The sequence below is a fragment of the Gossypium raimondii genome, chromosome 3 (assembly GCF_025698545.1).
Source record: "Gossypium raimondii isolate GPD5lz chromosome 3, ASM2569854v1, whole genome shotgun sequence".
In the NCBI taxonomy this organism is placed as follows: domain Eukaryota; kingdom Viridiplantae; phylum Streptophyta; class Magnoliopsida; order Malvales; family Malvaceae; genus Gossypium; species Gossypium raimondii.
The window spans coordinates 34,590,144-34,607,135 of record NC_068567.1 but is presented as its reverse complement, the minus strand read 5'-3'; the positions used below and the strand labels follow the sequence as shown (position 1 = coordinate 34,607,135).

Genomic DNA, 16,992 nt, shown 5'->3' with positions numbered 1-16,992 from the left:
TAGTGAAAAATAGATAGAATAATATATGTCACTGTTTCATATAATTATTTTCTATATTTAGAGATAGATTTTTATATGGTTATTATAAATTATAGATATTAACTACTCTCCTAAAAATTAGGCAGTAAAAGCATATTTTATTTATTGAACTAATCGAACACTCTGGCCAATAAAATAGAAAAAAACCAACCCCCATAAAGTTCATGATAAAATTATAATATAATAAAACAAAACAATTGAAACCCATTGTTCATACGAGATACAGAAATAAATAAGTAGGACCAAAATTAGCTTTCTTTTTTTTAAGGAAAAAAAAAAGTTCAGTAATTCAATCCACAATTGTCCAAGTCATGTCATTCTCAAAGATCCAATGGCAGACTTCAATTTGTCCAGGGCTGGATCGAAGGGCTAGAAAGGCACCATGAGTGGGACTCCAAGCTGATGTGTCAAGATGACAAATGGCAACCCCATAATTAATCTTGGATTTGCTTGTAACATCAAGAATTTCAGCTTCATAAACCCTAACCTTCGGCACTGAGTGACAATAATAGAGTAGGTAGGGGTACAAACTCTGATGGCATGACACCGATTTTGTCACCTCCCCACCGTTGATTCCTTTGACTTCACCGATCATGATCTCTTGCTTTGATCCCTTCACATTTTCTGTTGTTCTCACCGTAACACTGTGGCCTAACACCGATGTGGCGAAGTCAATCATGTCTTCCACAGACCCAACGCACCGCTTAGTCTCACCTCGGCTCGCTGGCCTCTCGCATTCCGTCAGTGCGTTCTCAAGCATGCCCTCCATGCTTGCACCAAAAATGTTCCTAAGCTCAGATAAGTGGGAGGTTGAAAATGGTAATTTACTCAAAATCCCCCGGGGTAAAAATGACCTTCGAGGCATCTTATCCCTTATGTCGGGCATCACCATGACATTCCCTTGCTTCAAAACCGACTCCCTAAAAAATTTGCCTGGCTCAACCCATCTATTCACTGAAGTTTCTTTAGAGCTTGAGTTTGTGTATCCAGCAAACGTGACGCCCTTTTTGGCATAATCCAGGAATGAACGGGCCAAATCATACATTTTGAACCCTATTGTGGTGGAACCAGTGGATCCTTTACCATATTCTTTGAATGTAGAGTTCCCAACATTAAATGTTTTCCCATAATTTACAAAATTAACTTTTCCGAAATTTGCATCCCTTGCGTAAGACTGAAAAGAATCAGCTCCAACATTGGCTGAATCTCGGTAGCTAGTAAAGCTGTCAATCCCCAAATTAGAAGCTAAACCATAGATTTTAAAGTTATTACGGGGATTGTTACCTGAGTCGCCATAGGCTTTAAACGAGTCGTTTGCTGAGTTCCCTAACACCCCATACCCTGCAAAACTCGACTCGATGGTGTTAGCATTAGAACTATAGCTTGTGAACTCAGCTGGAACTGCCTTGCCCTTCTTCCCATAATTGGTGAATGCCTCGGACCCTGAGTTTGTCTCAGAGCTATAGCTTGAGAAAGAGAGTTTATGCTTGTTACCATCGGAGTCGTAGCTGGTGAACCGGAGGTTTGGCACGTTAACTCGTTCCTGATAGTTGTTGAACCCACCAGAGCCGCCCGTGGTGCTGGAGCCATAGTTGGTGAAGTTATCAATAGCGACGTTGGCATCTTTGGCATAGCTTGTGAAGTCTTCACTATGGGCATTGGATCCCCTGCTGTATTTCTTAAAAGACTCATTGGGAGTATTTAACCCATCGGAGTAGTTCTTGAAGGAGTCGATCCCTCCGCGTCTTAACGAGCCATAACCTTTAAAGTTTTTACTGGAATACACTGCGAAGTTTGCATCCCCTTTACCCTTGACAACTGCGTCTAGTTTCGAGGAGTCCTCCTGGAATGAGCAGAAAAGATTGGCTAAGGAACAAAAAGATTCAATGTGGGAAGACAGAGAGTTATGATTGGCGAGTTGAGTGAGCTTGGCCAAGTCGATGGCGTTTAGTGGGGAAGCTTTGGAGATCAGAAATGGTGGCTTGGGAAGATTGTTGGAAATGTGATTGTTCCAGTAACGAATCAACGAGGCTTTGGCTGTAAATGGGTTCTCCTTACCCTCGCTTCTGCCTGTACCAAATACTAGCACCACCTGGAAATAGAAATAGAAATAAATAAATTAAAGCAACAAAGTCTAGAATGTATGTATATGAAATGAAAATGTAGAAAAGACAATATAGAGCAAAAACAAGACTAGGGAATTTAGTTTCTTACACTGAAATATGAGAGAGATAATAAGTACAAGAAAAAAAGGGAGGTTTTCATGTTGTTTTGTTGTCTACTCGCAGCTAGTTGGGGAAGAGAGAGTGGCATGTTTGGGGGAATATATAAGAAGAATTGGGGCCTTCTTTTCTCTCCCATACAATCTTTTTGTTTAAGCTTCGTTTCCTTTTTTGAATGTTGTTTATTTTCGGTGCTATCAGGCCAACAAAACTTTTTTGTGGGAAAGTTATTGCCGGTAAACCCACACACTTGAGAGGTTTTACTTTAGAAAAATAAAGTTGGTCCAATTCGAAATGACAAGATATAAATGAAATTTAAAAGCGTGTATTGCGTGTTAGGTTTAGCAACCATTTATGTTGATTTAGCAAGAATAGTGATGTAGATATGTAAATTAAATGTTTGTTTTCCCGAGATTTACCTACAATATATACTTGCATTCCTCAACCTCAACTTTAATGTGTTTGATATACCCTTTAATTACATAAAATTTTGTTTTTGAGTTTTGAGATTTTAGATTTTATTTAGATAAAATTATTTTTGAATTTAGATTTTTAATTTTAATTAGATAAAATTATTTTATTTTAGGTTTTTAGACACCATTTGACAATTTAAATTTTTTTCAATTAATATATTTATCTAAAATTTAATTTATAAAATCTATAATTATAAATATTTATTAAAATCTATAATTATAAATATTTATTAAAATCTAATTAAACCTTAATTTAATCACTTTCAGTTTTCATTCAACATAATTAAATGTTAAATTATTTATATTTTATAACTTTTAATGTGTAATGACAACAAAAAAGCACCGACTTGAAAATGTTAATAATGATAACCAAAATTTTAGAGATTTTAAGAACAATAATAATAGAAAAAAAGAACATAGTACATAATAAGTAAAAAGAGATAAACGCTTGAATTTTTGAAAGTTTTAACAACAATTCATGAGAGAGTGACAGTGAAATTAGATTTAGGTTTTATTTTTATTTAATTATAAAATATGTAAAAGTATAATAAAAGCTATATTTAGAATTTAGAAGCAATGAGTTTTGGTTTTGGTTTTAAATGATTTATATATTGGACTTATATGTATAAAAATATTGGTTGCTTTTTTTTAATTTTTAAACTGTCTTGTTTTGTTTTGTTTTACTTTTTGTATCTAATAAAATAAATCGAAACTGATCTAAATTAATGTAGTTTAATAATATTATCTAAACGAAATTAAACTGAACCATAAAAAATAGAACTAAATTATCTATTCAACTCGATTTTTCGATTTGATGAATTTTTTCTCAGCGATAGCAATTTCTACCTTTTATATTGGGTAGTTGTTAAATATAATGTTGGATAGTTTAATTTTTTAACTTAATTGTTGTTAAATGAATGCTTATGTTACCATCCTTATTTATTTGTCTTCATTAATATTTATAGAATTTTTCTTTTAATCTTTATGATTTCTTATTACTTTTTTTGTTTTTAATCAATATTAATCAAAATTCAAGTGACAGGAAGTAATATAAATCTGAGCATATTATTATTAGTTGAAGTTGATGGGATCTTAGAATAATTATTTTAAATATGAATTATTATTTTAATTAGTAATGAAATAAAATTTTAGTTCGAACTTCATTCCATCATAAATTATCGGCTTTGGAATCAAATATAAAACCAATGATTAAGTAGACAAATTAAATTGAGTGAATTTAATATTTAACTTAAATTAAAAAATTCTAATCGAACATTTATGAAATTTATATATCCTGGTGCAGCTTACATGGAAGAGCATCCGAGGTTGAGATAAATTTATTGTTTATAATATTTTAAAAATTAAAAGTAAAATTAAAACTGAATCCAATATTATCAAAATTAGAATTAATCCAAATCAAATTTCATCTACGGAAAACAACTTGGGTCGTTGAACGTTTTCTTAATTTTAACATTTTTTCATGTAGCATTCACTAATATAGAAACATTATATTATAAAATTTAAAATTGAATACACTATGCAAAGCTCAATTCATTCTGTTAGTTACGATATTTTAATTTATGAACCAAGCCAAATCAAATGTCATTCTATGCTGCACTACCAAATTTAATAAAAATTAATTTGTGTATCATTTTTAATTTAATTTCTCTAAACCCTCGTTTTCTATTTGTTTCTTGGAATTAAAAAAAAATGGTCACAAATTCCCATAGTAGACAACTTGAGCTGCGTAGCACGTGGGCGCCATTAATTGGAGATACTTGCAATTGGAAAAAGTAAATATAAAATAACATGGTGGTTTAGTATACCGTTAGAGGCTAACAGAAGGGTTAGGGATCCAGATTGTAGACTATCCATTTCGGTATTTAGTGGAAAGAAATAGATTAAAAATACTATTGAAGTTTTTGTATTTAGAGTTAGATTATATTTTATTTTTATTTAAAAAATAGATAAATTAGTTTATATACATTAGATTAAAAAGTAAATTATTTTTTTGTTAAAATTTTCATTTATTTCTACTGTTAAAAATATATATCTATATATTAACATGAGATACATGTACCACATCAAGTGTCTTTGTTTGGTTGTTTTATTTGTTATGCTAGTTTTTAATTGTAAGAATGAATGAAATTTTTAATTAAAATGATCAATTTACTTTTTAATCTAATGTATATGAATTAATTTACTCATTTTTAATAAATGGGTAAAATATAATTTGACAATTAGTGTTGATGGTATTTTTACCGAAGAAATGGTGTTATTGTGCAGAGAGACCCATTGTTTCAGGTCTCAAAGCCTTCTGCCTTGTTGAAAAAACTAATTCCAATAGAACTACACCATTACCCAAAAGGGGTGGCCGGTGATAAAATAATTAGGATAATAATTGGAAAATATCATGGATCACAGCTTAATTAGCATTGTTATTGGAAAGTTTTTAGACTGATGAGAATGTATTTAAAAAGTATGATTAGAAGTACCTGTTTAAAAATTGGGGTTATTATTTCAACGACCTTGTGTTTTAGTGGGCGAGATTTTTATATTAAGAGGCATGAAATTATCCAAAATAATTTGGGTTCTTATAAGGATTAAGATATAACATGTATTTTATTTAATTTAAAAAAATTAAACTAATCTCAAAATGTACATGTCATCATGATTGTAATTATAAATTTTTACTTTTTACCCGTATTGTACCAAAAGTTTACAATGTTCAACATTGTTGTGAAGAACTAAAATTGTAAAATTTAGTGAAATGAGATTAATAAAGTCATTTTATTTAAAAAGTACAAATTTAAGGTTTTAGTTTTTTGCTTTTGGTTAGGGTTATCAAGCCATGATTTTATGGTTTAAATCTAAATTTGGCGGTTAAACTACTATTTTTTTTCTTCCCACACTATCAAATTCATCTATGATACTGTCCATTGTTTTGTAATATATCTATATTCATTTTAAGTATACTAGCAAAGGGGTGAAGCAAAGTAAAGCAGCCGCGTGCTTAATTTTGGGTCAATATATTATTTGATATCGAAATTTAATTTGATATTTAAATTTTTTTATCTTAATTTGATATCTAAATTTGACTTCAATGTTTATCTTGGTGTCTAGATTTTTAATTTTGATACTTAAATTTTCTTTGTATCATTTAAGTATTGGAGTTTATTTTAATGTTCAATTTGATACATTGCTTTTTTTTATGCCAATTAGGTACCTATGTCTTTTTACTAGAGTATACATGTCTAACATTTACTGAATTATTTACTTTGAGTATCAAATTGAATATTAGAGTCAAATTCAAGTACCATATTAAACAAAAAACTCAAATATCAAATTAAATATTAAAGTTAAATTCAAGTATCAAATCGTATGTTAACCTTCATTTTATATATTTAGTTTTTTCTTTCTTTCATTTTACGAAGACAGGTTTAACTTTTTAACTTTATTTTATAACAATTAATAATAAGATACATTTAATTTAGGAAAGAAATTTGAAAAAAATTTAAATAATTAATTTAATTTAAAATTATATATTAGAAAGATTCATTCGCATATTCATTTAAGAATATTTATAATCTATTAGATTTTATCACATCTAAATTGTAGAGTGAATACATACTTTATATTAAAATATATTTATAGAACTATATCAATAAATAATTATTAATAGAGTAGAAATAGGTTTTATATGAATTTATCGGTCTTGTGTTGGATTCTCAAATAATACTATTAATTATCCTTTAAAGAAATTAATTTTAGTAATTTTATAGTTGAGTTGATTTAAGGGCGGAGCACGGGATTAGTAAGGTCTCGGCCCTTTTAAAATGGAAAAAAATTCATTTAGCCCTTTATAATTTATAAAACTATAAATTAGTAATGGTAAAATTATACTTTGCCCCAAAGATAATAAAAATTTTAATTTATCCTTTAAAAGTTATAAAACTATAGGTTATTAAAATGATAAAGTTGTATTTTTACTATCGTAAAAATATATCCTCTACAAAAAATTTTCTAACCTCACCCTGAATTAATATAGAATCAACTTGCAATATCAACTCAATTAACTACTTTATATATAATATAGATAATTAATTAGTTGAAAAACTATTTTGTATAGCTTTAAATGATATATTTGAAATAGTTACTCCCTACATTTATCGGCAAGAAAAAAAGGTTCTATTTTTATTTTTAAATGGTGCATATAAAATCATTTTTAAAATGATTAATTGGCAAGTTAAGTCGCAGATCAATTTATCATCTATATGTATGTTTAAATTCAAAATATTTGTGAGGAAGGAAATATCCGATCAATAGACTATAATTTGAGTTTTATAATCAATGTGTAATTCTAAATTATTAGAATATATTTTAAAATTGTTAGGACAAAATTAGCTGTTTAGGATTAAGTTCAAAATGAATGTATTTCTTTTGTTATATATATATAATATAAATTTTCATCAACACCAAAATTTAATATTAAGGTAATTTCAAATTATATACATAATATATGAATACACTTGAATTTATATCTATAATATAATGAGAAAAAAATGGCAAATTTTACATTTTCATAACCTTAAGTTAATATACAAGTTATTTTTCAAATGTATTCATGTAACAAATTCGACTAAAATATGAGCAAATTATGCCTTGTGAATTAATTCAAATATTTTTAATAATAAATATTACTGAAAATAATACCATTAAATATTTGATTCAAATACTTGTAAATAGTAAAATTATTAAAAATACATAAATTTATGTTTTATTTGATAAGAGTAGTTTTGTAAAGTACAATTTCATTTTCAAGATTTTCAGGAAATGTGTTAGTGTACCAAAATGTTAATATATCTCAAATATTGTAAAGTAATTTTTTAACAACGAAATTCTCCTTAATCACATTCAACTAAAAGAAAACATCAAATACTTTATAAGAATCATATTTTAATATTAATTAAATAAATAAACCATAAAAATTTTGAAACTCTCCTACGTTTGTGTAGAATGAAATGATTCATATTATTTATGTACACCTGAATTCAACTATATTCAATAATTCTATAAAAAAAAGTATATAAATATTGACAATTTGAACATGGTTTTAGCCTAAAATAATTTATTTATTTCTTTTAAAAGGTTGACTATAAATTTAAGATTCAAACTTCAATGCAATTTATTTCTTCGGGCAATTTACCTAAAAAGGCCATTTTTTTTCAAAATTTACCGAAATAGGCCGATTTTTTGATTATTTACCGGAATGGGCCATTTTTCGCGAAATCGCGTCCACGTAAGCGCGATGTCAGGGTACGTGTCAGGACATCGCATCCACGTCAACACGATTTGCTTACGTGGACACAAATCGCGCCTACGAGGATGCGATTTGCTGACGTGGCATGAACAATTTATGTTTTTAAGCTTGGAAAACTTTGAAAGGCCATAACTTTTGGCTCGGTTGTCCGATTGAGACGAATTTTTTTTTGATTTCGAATAACTTTTCGAATAATTTTTTGCTGATGAAGGCGGTTTGCCGCAGTTTTTGTCGAAAAAGATCCTTTTTTGCCCCTAAATTTTGATTTTTTCGGTTTAAAATTGAATTTTGAAACATTCAAATCATTATTTTCCTTATTTATTTGAAGTAAACACCGGATATTTTTTTACAGAATTGTCTTATATCATCCTGTTATAGGTATAAGTCAGCTCATTCCACTTTTGAGAAGTTCCCTAAAATTTTTCATTTTATTCAATTTAGTCCCTAAAACCTAAATAGTCATATTTTCAAATCTAAGCTTCGTTTTTCAATTCAAATTCAATTTCATCCTTCCATAACATTCAAATATTCTTAAATACAAAAATTTCATGCTAATTTTGAAATAATTACACTTTAGTCCCTATACTCGTAACTAACAAATTATACTTTACAAATTAGTCTCTATTCGAAATCAAAAAAAAAATCGTCTCAATCGGACAACCGAGCCAAAAGTTATGGCCTTTCAAAGTTTTTCAAGCTTAAAAACATAAACTGTTCATGCCACGTCAGCAAATCACTCCCTCAAAGACGCGATTTGTGTCCACGTCAGCAAATCGCACTGACGTGGACGCGATGTCCTGACATGTACCCTAACATCGCGCTTACGTGGATGCGATTTCGTGGAAAATGGCCCATTCCGGTAAATAATTAAAAAACCGGCCCATTTCGGTAAATATTGAAAAAAAATGACTTTTTTTGGTCATTTGCCCTAAGCCTTCTTTAATATTAAAAGGGAAAGAAAAGCGAAAATTCGAAATATGAAGTGATAAAATCATTCATGTTGAAATATAATAATCTGTAGTGGTATGGTTCTAGGAGATCTCATAAATGCACTCCCTTGCAATATTGATTGTTTACAACCTACAACAATTTTATTTCATTCACCGAAACAAAATTTTGCCATTAAACCGGAAACGACGACGTTGTGTAAATTTAATTAACATCAAGAAATTAATGCAGATTCTTCGATTAATGTGTCGATAATTAATCAAACCAAGAGAAATTATATTAATCAAGTTCAGAACAGCACATCTTTTTAATACTTTTTTAAATAGATTAATTTATTTTTGGATAGGCTATAAAACTAATTATGTTGATGTGAATTTATGATTTTGGTCATTGAATTTAATATATATATATATATGATTTATAATGTTACGCTTTATGATTATTTAGTGTTAACTCGGTTAAAAGCATAATAGTAAGCTATGCCCAACACCACATTTTTTATACAAAGTTAAAAAGATACGATTTCATTCCGATTTCTTCCTTTTTTTTAAAAAAAAATTATTTTTACTTTAAGACATTGAAATTGAAAGCTTTATTAGCGTTTTGGATATTTTATAATTTGCTTGAGTTTTTAAAAAAATTGCAAAAAATGGGTTTTAGACTGCTCTTTCATGTAATGGAAATGGTGTGAATGTTTTTCTTGAACAAGAGGAAAGCTTTTAAGGCTATATTTAGCTTGTCTTTTCCTTCTAAAATTCTTAGAATGTCATTGTACCACCCTTACTTAGACCATCAACAATTTCAGAACATCCATACTACACTTGATGCCCGAAGATACTTACATTTTTTCTTTAACAGATGTATAAACTTTAAGAAACATGTTTTGATGATGACAGTCAATATTTTTTTTTTCAAATTTGTGCAATTCAATTCAATAACCAATAGACGATAGTATCACATGAATTATAAAAATTACTTATACATATTAAAATTCAATAACACAGTAATATCCTACCTACATACCTCACTGACATTAAATTATGCAATATAAATGACTCAAACATGTTTATACGTTTGCGTGATGTGAGTTAACTCGATGCAAAACTTTAGTGACTTACCTCCTCTTGTTCGATCTCCAACCTACGCATGGAAAAAAACAATCGAGAGTGCTAAGCATACATTTATGCTTAGTAGTATTAAAGTGAATTCCAGTAAACATATATTTTTACAAGCTTTATAAATTACTAAATTATCATATAAACAAATAGTATGCACCAACTTATAATAGGCAAAAAGAGCATTCTTACCATTTAAAGCATAATTGATTTATTTACACAACTTCTACATTATCATTCAACATTACACACATATATCAAAATAATTCATTATGGCAATATAGCATAATGTTCCAATTCAAATTTTATTGACAACCCTTAATAACCTTTGGTGATTCATACATCGAATGTACAAGATACAACCATCCATCACTCCAATATACACATTGAAGTGCTCCAACCTACACTCCAATATAGTAATGCACCGAAGTGCCATAATATAACTCATATAAATCACATCTGGTACAAATCTTATATACCGCACCAAACACATTATCTATTCTTATTGACATGCTAAATACATCACGACTAAGAACCACAAAATACTAAGGCTACTAACAATTTCCCATATCATTTATAAATCTCAATTAACATAACATAATATACATTCATTACATTTATGTTATCATTATCTACATCTATTCATAATACGAAAACACATACATATGTGTACCATTTGTACTCAATCATCAATATAAAATATTATATCTCAACAATTCATTTGTCATTTAACAATCTATATTTTCTACTCAAGATTTAAACTTTATTAAAAGTCCTTATTTCATTATCATTCTTTCATGAATCAAAATAAAACATAGGACTCATTTAATAACAACTTGGTTTAGCATTCATTTAGCATTTTGAAATTTTTATTTATCTTTCACATATCATAACCAAATTTTTCTATTTATCAATTCTTACATCAAACTTCTTTATTACTAAGAAGTTAGCCATTTACCATTCCAACTAAATTTAAATCTTAATTAGGTGTATTTCTACTTTCTCATTAAATCCGCCATTTAAACATAACAAAAAATTTTCATAGAGTATTTGCATTCAAGCTTGAAAAAGGTAACCTCTTCTTACTTAAATTTCAAGTATTATCACAAGTCTTGTCTCATTCACAACTCTTCTTAAATTTAAAACTACTTTTGTATTCAACTTCATAAACAATTTCCCTAACAAAACTAAATTTCAATATTGCTATATTTTTTACTCAATCTCATTTATACAAAATTAATTATAACTAATTTATATTTTGTTTCCTTATTCTATAGTAGCAATTAGTATGATTCTTATCTCATTATCAAATAATAAGTATAATGTCTTTTAGGTTCAATTCATTCTTAATAAATATGTAATGACCTAATTTCTAATGGTGTTAAAAATGCGATTTTGGAACCCCATTTCGTAAACTAACTTTGTAAATATGAAATAAGAATATTTATGGAGTTATGATAAAATTTTATAAAGATCGATTAAGTAATTACCCAAAAAAAGTAGTTAATTATGGCTCAGGAACTAAATTGTAAAAGGCAAGTTTTGATTAAGAAAAGATTTGAGGATTCAGATAACAAATATCCAAAGGATCAAAATGGCAAATAAACCAAATGTTAGCATGATTTATTAGATGATATTGATGATAACTACTTAGTTTAGATTAATAGTAAATTAATAAAATAAAACATAATTATTGTAACACCCCTTACCCGAGACCGTTGCCGGAGTCGAGCATGAGGCATTACTTGACTTCACTTAAAAGTTCGGGGTATAAAAATTTACTTTTAAAAGTTATTTCACTGTTCATAATAAGGCTGTCCACCTGCGCAGTAGTCACTAAATCAATTATAACTCGAGTTACGAAACTCAAAATTTATATCCATAAATTTTCCCTGAAACTATACTCATATATATATTTACCATAAATTTTTTAGAATTTTTGGTTCAGCTAATTAGAACAGTTTATTAGTTAAATCCTCCCCTGTTTCACTGATTGACTGTTCTGACCTCTTGTCACTAAAATTCAATTATCTCATTGTACAGACTTCATATGGTGTTCTCACTTGTTGCTACAGAAAATAGACTCAATAAGGAATCTATAATTATAAATTAAAACTCATAAATATTTTTGTACAATTTTTAATGATTTTCCAAATTTAGAACAGGGGATTCTGAAAACCACATTGACCTTGTCTAACTAAAATGAAAATATCTCAGAATACATAATTCCTTTGTCTACACTGTTATTTTTATATGAAAATAGACTCAATAAGCTTTAATTATATATCTCATCCACCCTCTAATTCATTTTCTACTATCCTTGGTGATTTTTCAAAATCACGTCACTACTGCTGTCTCAAAACTGATTCACTACCAATTTTTACTTTTTCATGATTTCTATGCATAATTTATCACCTAGACATTTATAACAACAAACACCTTCATACTTAGCCATTTTAATAGCTATTCATCATCAAATATTTACATATCATCTTTTGGTCATATCTTAAGAATATACAATCGAAATGACCAAGTCCCTATACATGCCATAGCTCAAAACATTTATCGTCTTAAAATACCGAGTTGTGGTGGTTGATAGTGTGAACGCCTCCAAGCGTCTTCAAGATCCCGACTATGCTTGATAATACTATATGAAAGAAAAAGAAATAAAAGAAATAAGCATAAAGCTTAGTAAGTTTACAAGTAAATAAATAACAACATTTATCATAAACAATTATATTCATAAATTTTTATTAAGCATTAAGATCTTTACTTTCTTCTTTACTTACTCTCTTACTCGTTTACTTACTTGCTTGCTTAACTTACTCCTTCGTTGCTGAAATTTCTTTTCTCAACTGATAACTGAGATACTCTTAATCTTATTAACTCACCTGAACTTGTCTATTAGGCTTTTACCTGAACTTTCATGTAACATCGTCTATTTATTAGCTCGTTGAATCACTTGGAATACTAAGGATACTCAATCTCCTGTCTGAATATAACATGCCAAAGCTATATCCCAGACATAGTCTTACATGGGATGTTTCTTGTACTGCCAATGCCATATCCTAGATATGGTCTTACATGAGAGTTCTCATATAGGTGCCCATGCCATGTCCCAGACATGGTCTTACGGGGGACCTCTCATATTGGTGCCAACGCCATGTCCCAGACATGGTCTTACATGGGACCTCTCATCTCGGTGCCAATGCCATGTCCCAGACATGGTCTTACATGGGACCTCTCATAATCTCAATGATGCCAATGCCATGTCCCAGACATGGTCTTACATGGGATCTCTTTACCCAAATGTCATGACATTTGTATCCAATACATTCCTCATGTTTCAACGGGGCCTTTTAACACTGATTCTCTGTCATCTCATACTCGAGTTAACATTAGATATTTTTATGAAATAAATACATAATTGCTGAAAAAAATAGAATTAATAATAATTATCAAAATATTGCATTTATTTACCGTAAAGTTACCTCGATACAAAATATGATCAAATCTAGCACTTTAGTCCTCAACCTTTTTCTTTCCCCAGTCTAACTCTGAATTTTGTTCTTCTTGATATATAATAGAAAATTTAGCTTATTTAATACTCACATTCATCAAAACAGTCCTTAACTCGAACTTTAACAAAATTACATTTTTGCCCCTAAACTTTTGCATATTTACAATTTTGTCCCAAAGCTCGAAAATTAAACTTCATCCCTTATTATTATGTTTAATGGAGAAAAATTGGCTTTTAATTTTGTTTTTAATTCATTTTAATAACTAAATGACCAAAATGCCCTTAATGAAAAACTTTGGAAACATGCCTAACCATGTCCATTTTTGTCTACCAACTTAATAAATTGTCTAATTACCATATAAGGACCTCCAATTTAAAATTTCATAACAATTGGACACCCCTAACATGTAGAACTCAACTTTTGCATTTTTTACAATTTAGTCCTTTTGACTGAATTGAGTGCCCAAACGTCAAAATTTTTGAACGAAAATTTCACGAAATCATTTTGTGAAATCTTAGACCATAAAAATATAAGAAAAATAAATTTTTTCATCGGATTTGTGGTCCCGAAACCACAATTCCGACTAGGCCCAAAATCGGGATGTTATAATTATTCTAATTAATTAAGGTTAATTAAAGGGCAGTTAAGGTATAAATAGCATTATAGTGGAAAGAAAGATGATAAGTTACAATCTTTTTCACCGTCCTTTAGAAACAAAACAAAGAAAACTCCATTTTTGGAGCTTGAACAATTGACCAAGCAAATTCTAGGGTAACCAAACCCTTTTTCATGTAATTTTTATAGATTTATGATAATGAGAGCTTGATTTATCTAGCCCATGTATCAATTTGTTCAAAATTTAAATTTTTAGAAAGTTTCCACTGTTGAGAAATTGATGAATTAGGCTTGAACTTGAAAGATATTAAGCTTATATCATGAAAATGACTAAATTGTAAAGCTAAATAAGCTTGTTAGTTAACATTGTAACATTTGGGAACAAATTGAATAAATTAAAAACCTGTTATGAAATTTTGCTACGTATAGAAAGTATAGAGTCCTTAATAAAAGAATGTGAAATTGTATTTTGATCCAATGCTAAATATTGAAAGATGTGCATATCCTGAGTATAGGGACTAAATTGAATAAATTGCAAAATATGCTTGGCTTTGTATCCAAGTGTGAATTGGATGAAATTTGATATCGTTTACTTGTTGAATTATTAGGCATAGCTAAAGACGACGTTGGGCCATCGAGAGGGAAAGAAAAAGCAAAAGTCGTCGACAAGTGACACGAGGATTCGGTTTGTACTTTTATGATTCAATGATTCAAACTTAATTTATTTGTTTGCATATTCGTGTTAATTGCATGATTGAGTATGAAGGCGTATAACGTCCCAAATTTAACTCAATAAAAATGTAGAAAAAAGAATCAAAAATAGGGAATTAACCTAATGGTATTAAATGTGAAAGCTTGAAAGTTAGTTGAAGGTCTTAAGTTCAAGTCTCATCTTTTACAAAATAAATATTTTTTCTTTTGCAAAAATTCCCTGATTTTTGATGTATTGTCACCCAAGTCTAGTAAACCGAGGTATAAATACAATTTTTGCTCAAAATAACCAGCCTCTAACTCTCTTTTCTTCTACCTTTGTCATCTCTAACCTCCTCTGCCTTCCTTGATATTTTTTTTCTTTTCTTTTTCTCCCACCATTGTTGTCGTCGCACCTATCACCACCATTAACCTTTGATTTTTCTTTCTCTTGCCTTCAAGATTGAACATTATCTCTATCCCTATCTTTGACCAAGGTTGGTAGTGGTACGATAAGATAATGCATTACAACTTTCGATTAAGTACCTTACAGGTTCCTCATCCTTTGAAGGATTACCACATTTAAACACTTCCACTTCCCCAATGATTTTCATTATCAATTCATTCTCTCTACATCGATGGTGGACTTGAATGTAGCTAAAAACAGTCTTCCCAACAAGATGGGAATCTCATGATCTTCCTCGAAGTCAAAGATAAAGAAATCTACATGAAATATAAACTGCCTAAATTTGACTAATACATCTTCTAATACACCTTTAGGGTGTACCAATGACCTATCGTCAAATTGTAGTGTTATCGATGTGTTCTTAAGTTCCTCTAATCTGAGTTTTCTATAAATAGATAGTGACATTAAATTTATACTTGCACCTAAATCGCATAGGGCCTTAGTAAAGTTTATGTCTCCCATCTCTATAGGAATTGTGAAGCTACCTAGATCTTTTAGTTTGGAGGTATTTTCTTAGTTATATTAGCAATACATGAGGAATTTTTATTTATTTGTTTCGCTCTTCTGAGTTTCCTATGCTTAGACATAATTTCTTTTAAAAATTTGGCATATTGGGAAATTTTATCAATTAGCTCTAATAGGGGTAAATTTGTAATATCCCATTTTTAGTGGCGTCAAAAATGGTGGTTTCGGGACCACAATTCTGATATGTGATATCGTGTTTTATTATTTAATTAATGTTTATAGAGGTACATCAGAGTCATATTAAATTTTGTTGAAGAAATTTTAATGTTTAGCTAGTTAATTGAGTAAAAAGGACTAAATTGTAATATATGTAAAAACTCATTTATTATTGAATTATGTGGTTAGAGGGATTAATCAGTAAAGGTGGGAGGTTCTATAATGTAATTATGCAACTTTTAATTGGCATGGACGGTTAAAGCATAAAATAGGGTGAAAATGTGTAAAGAATTTAAGGGTAATTTAATAAAAATAAGTTAGTAAAATAAAACAAAAGTAAATATCATCTTCTTTGGTGAGTCTTGACCGAAATTGAAAAGGAGGAAAACACCATTGAAGGGGTAGGTTCGACCGTCACATTTTCTTTGCATGTAAGTGATTTTTTTGGTAGGTTCGAAATTAAGATCGTTACAACTAGGTCCAGCTAACCCGTACTTTTGTTTTTGAAACTGTTAAGGATTTTAGATTTTACCATTGATGAATTCTTTTTTTTATAATGTTAAATGATGGATTTGAGATATTGGTTGTTGATTATGATTAGTTTGTAAAATGATTTTGTTAGTTTTTGGTTAAAGGACTAAATTGATTGAATACTAAAATTCATAGGGAATTCTTGAGATTTTAAAATAATTTTGTGCTATAAATGGATGGGTGAAAATTTGGTTAACATGAGAAATTGTAAAATTTTTGTTAAATTTGGAATTTTGGGTTTAGGGAATGAATTGTGAGAAATGTAAAAGTTTAGGAAAAATGTGTAAATAACAAAAACGTAAGGGTCTCATGCATTGAGTTGAAATTGAAATGTTTGTGAATGCAATAAATTGAATTTAATTATTATATAG

At 29.1% G+C, this 16,992-nt stretch overlaps 1 protein-coding gene across 1 annotated transcript; it reads right to left on the bottom strand.

The window, feature by feature from the left end:
- Positions 1 to 175: 175 nt before the first annotated feature.
- Positions 176 to 2,442, bottom strand: LOC105794134 (polygalacturonase 1 beta-like protein 3). Its single transcript, XM_012623142.2, has 2 exons — positions 2,254 to 2,442; positions 176 to 2,131 (listed from the first exon to the last, which is right to left on the bottom strand). The coding sequence occupies exons 1-2, from the start codon at positions 2,398 to 2,400 to the stop codon at positions 329 to 331; spliced, it is 1,950 nt and encodes a 649-aa protein (XP_012478596.1). The 5' UTR covers positions 2,401 to 2,442; the 3' UTR covers positions 176 to 328.
- Positions 2,443 to 16,992: the final 14,550 nt, after the last annotated feature.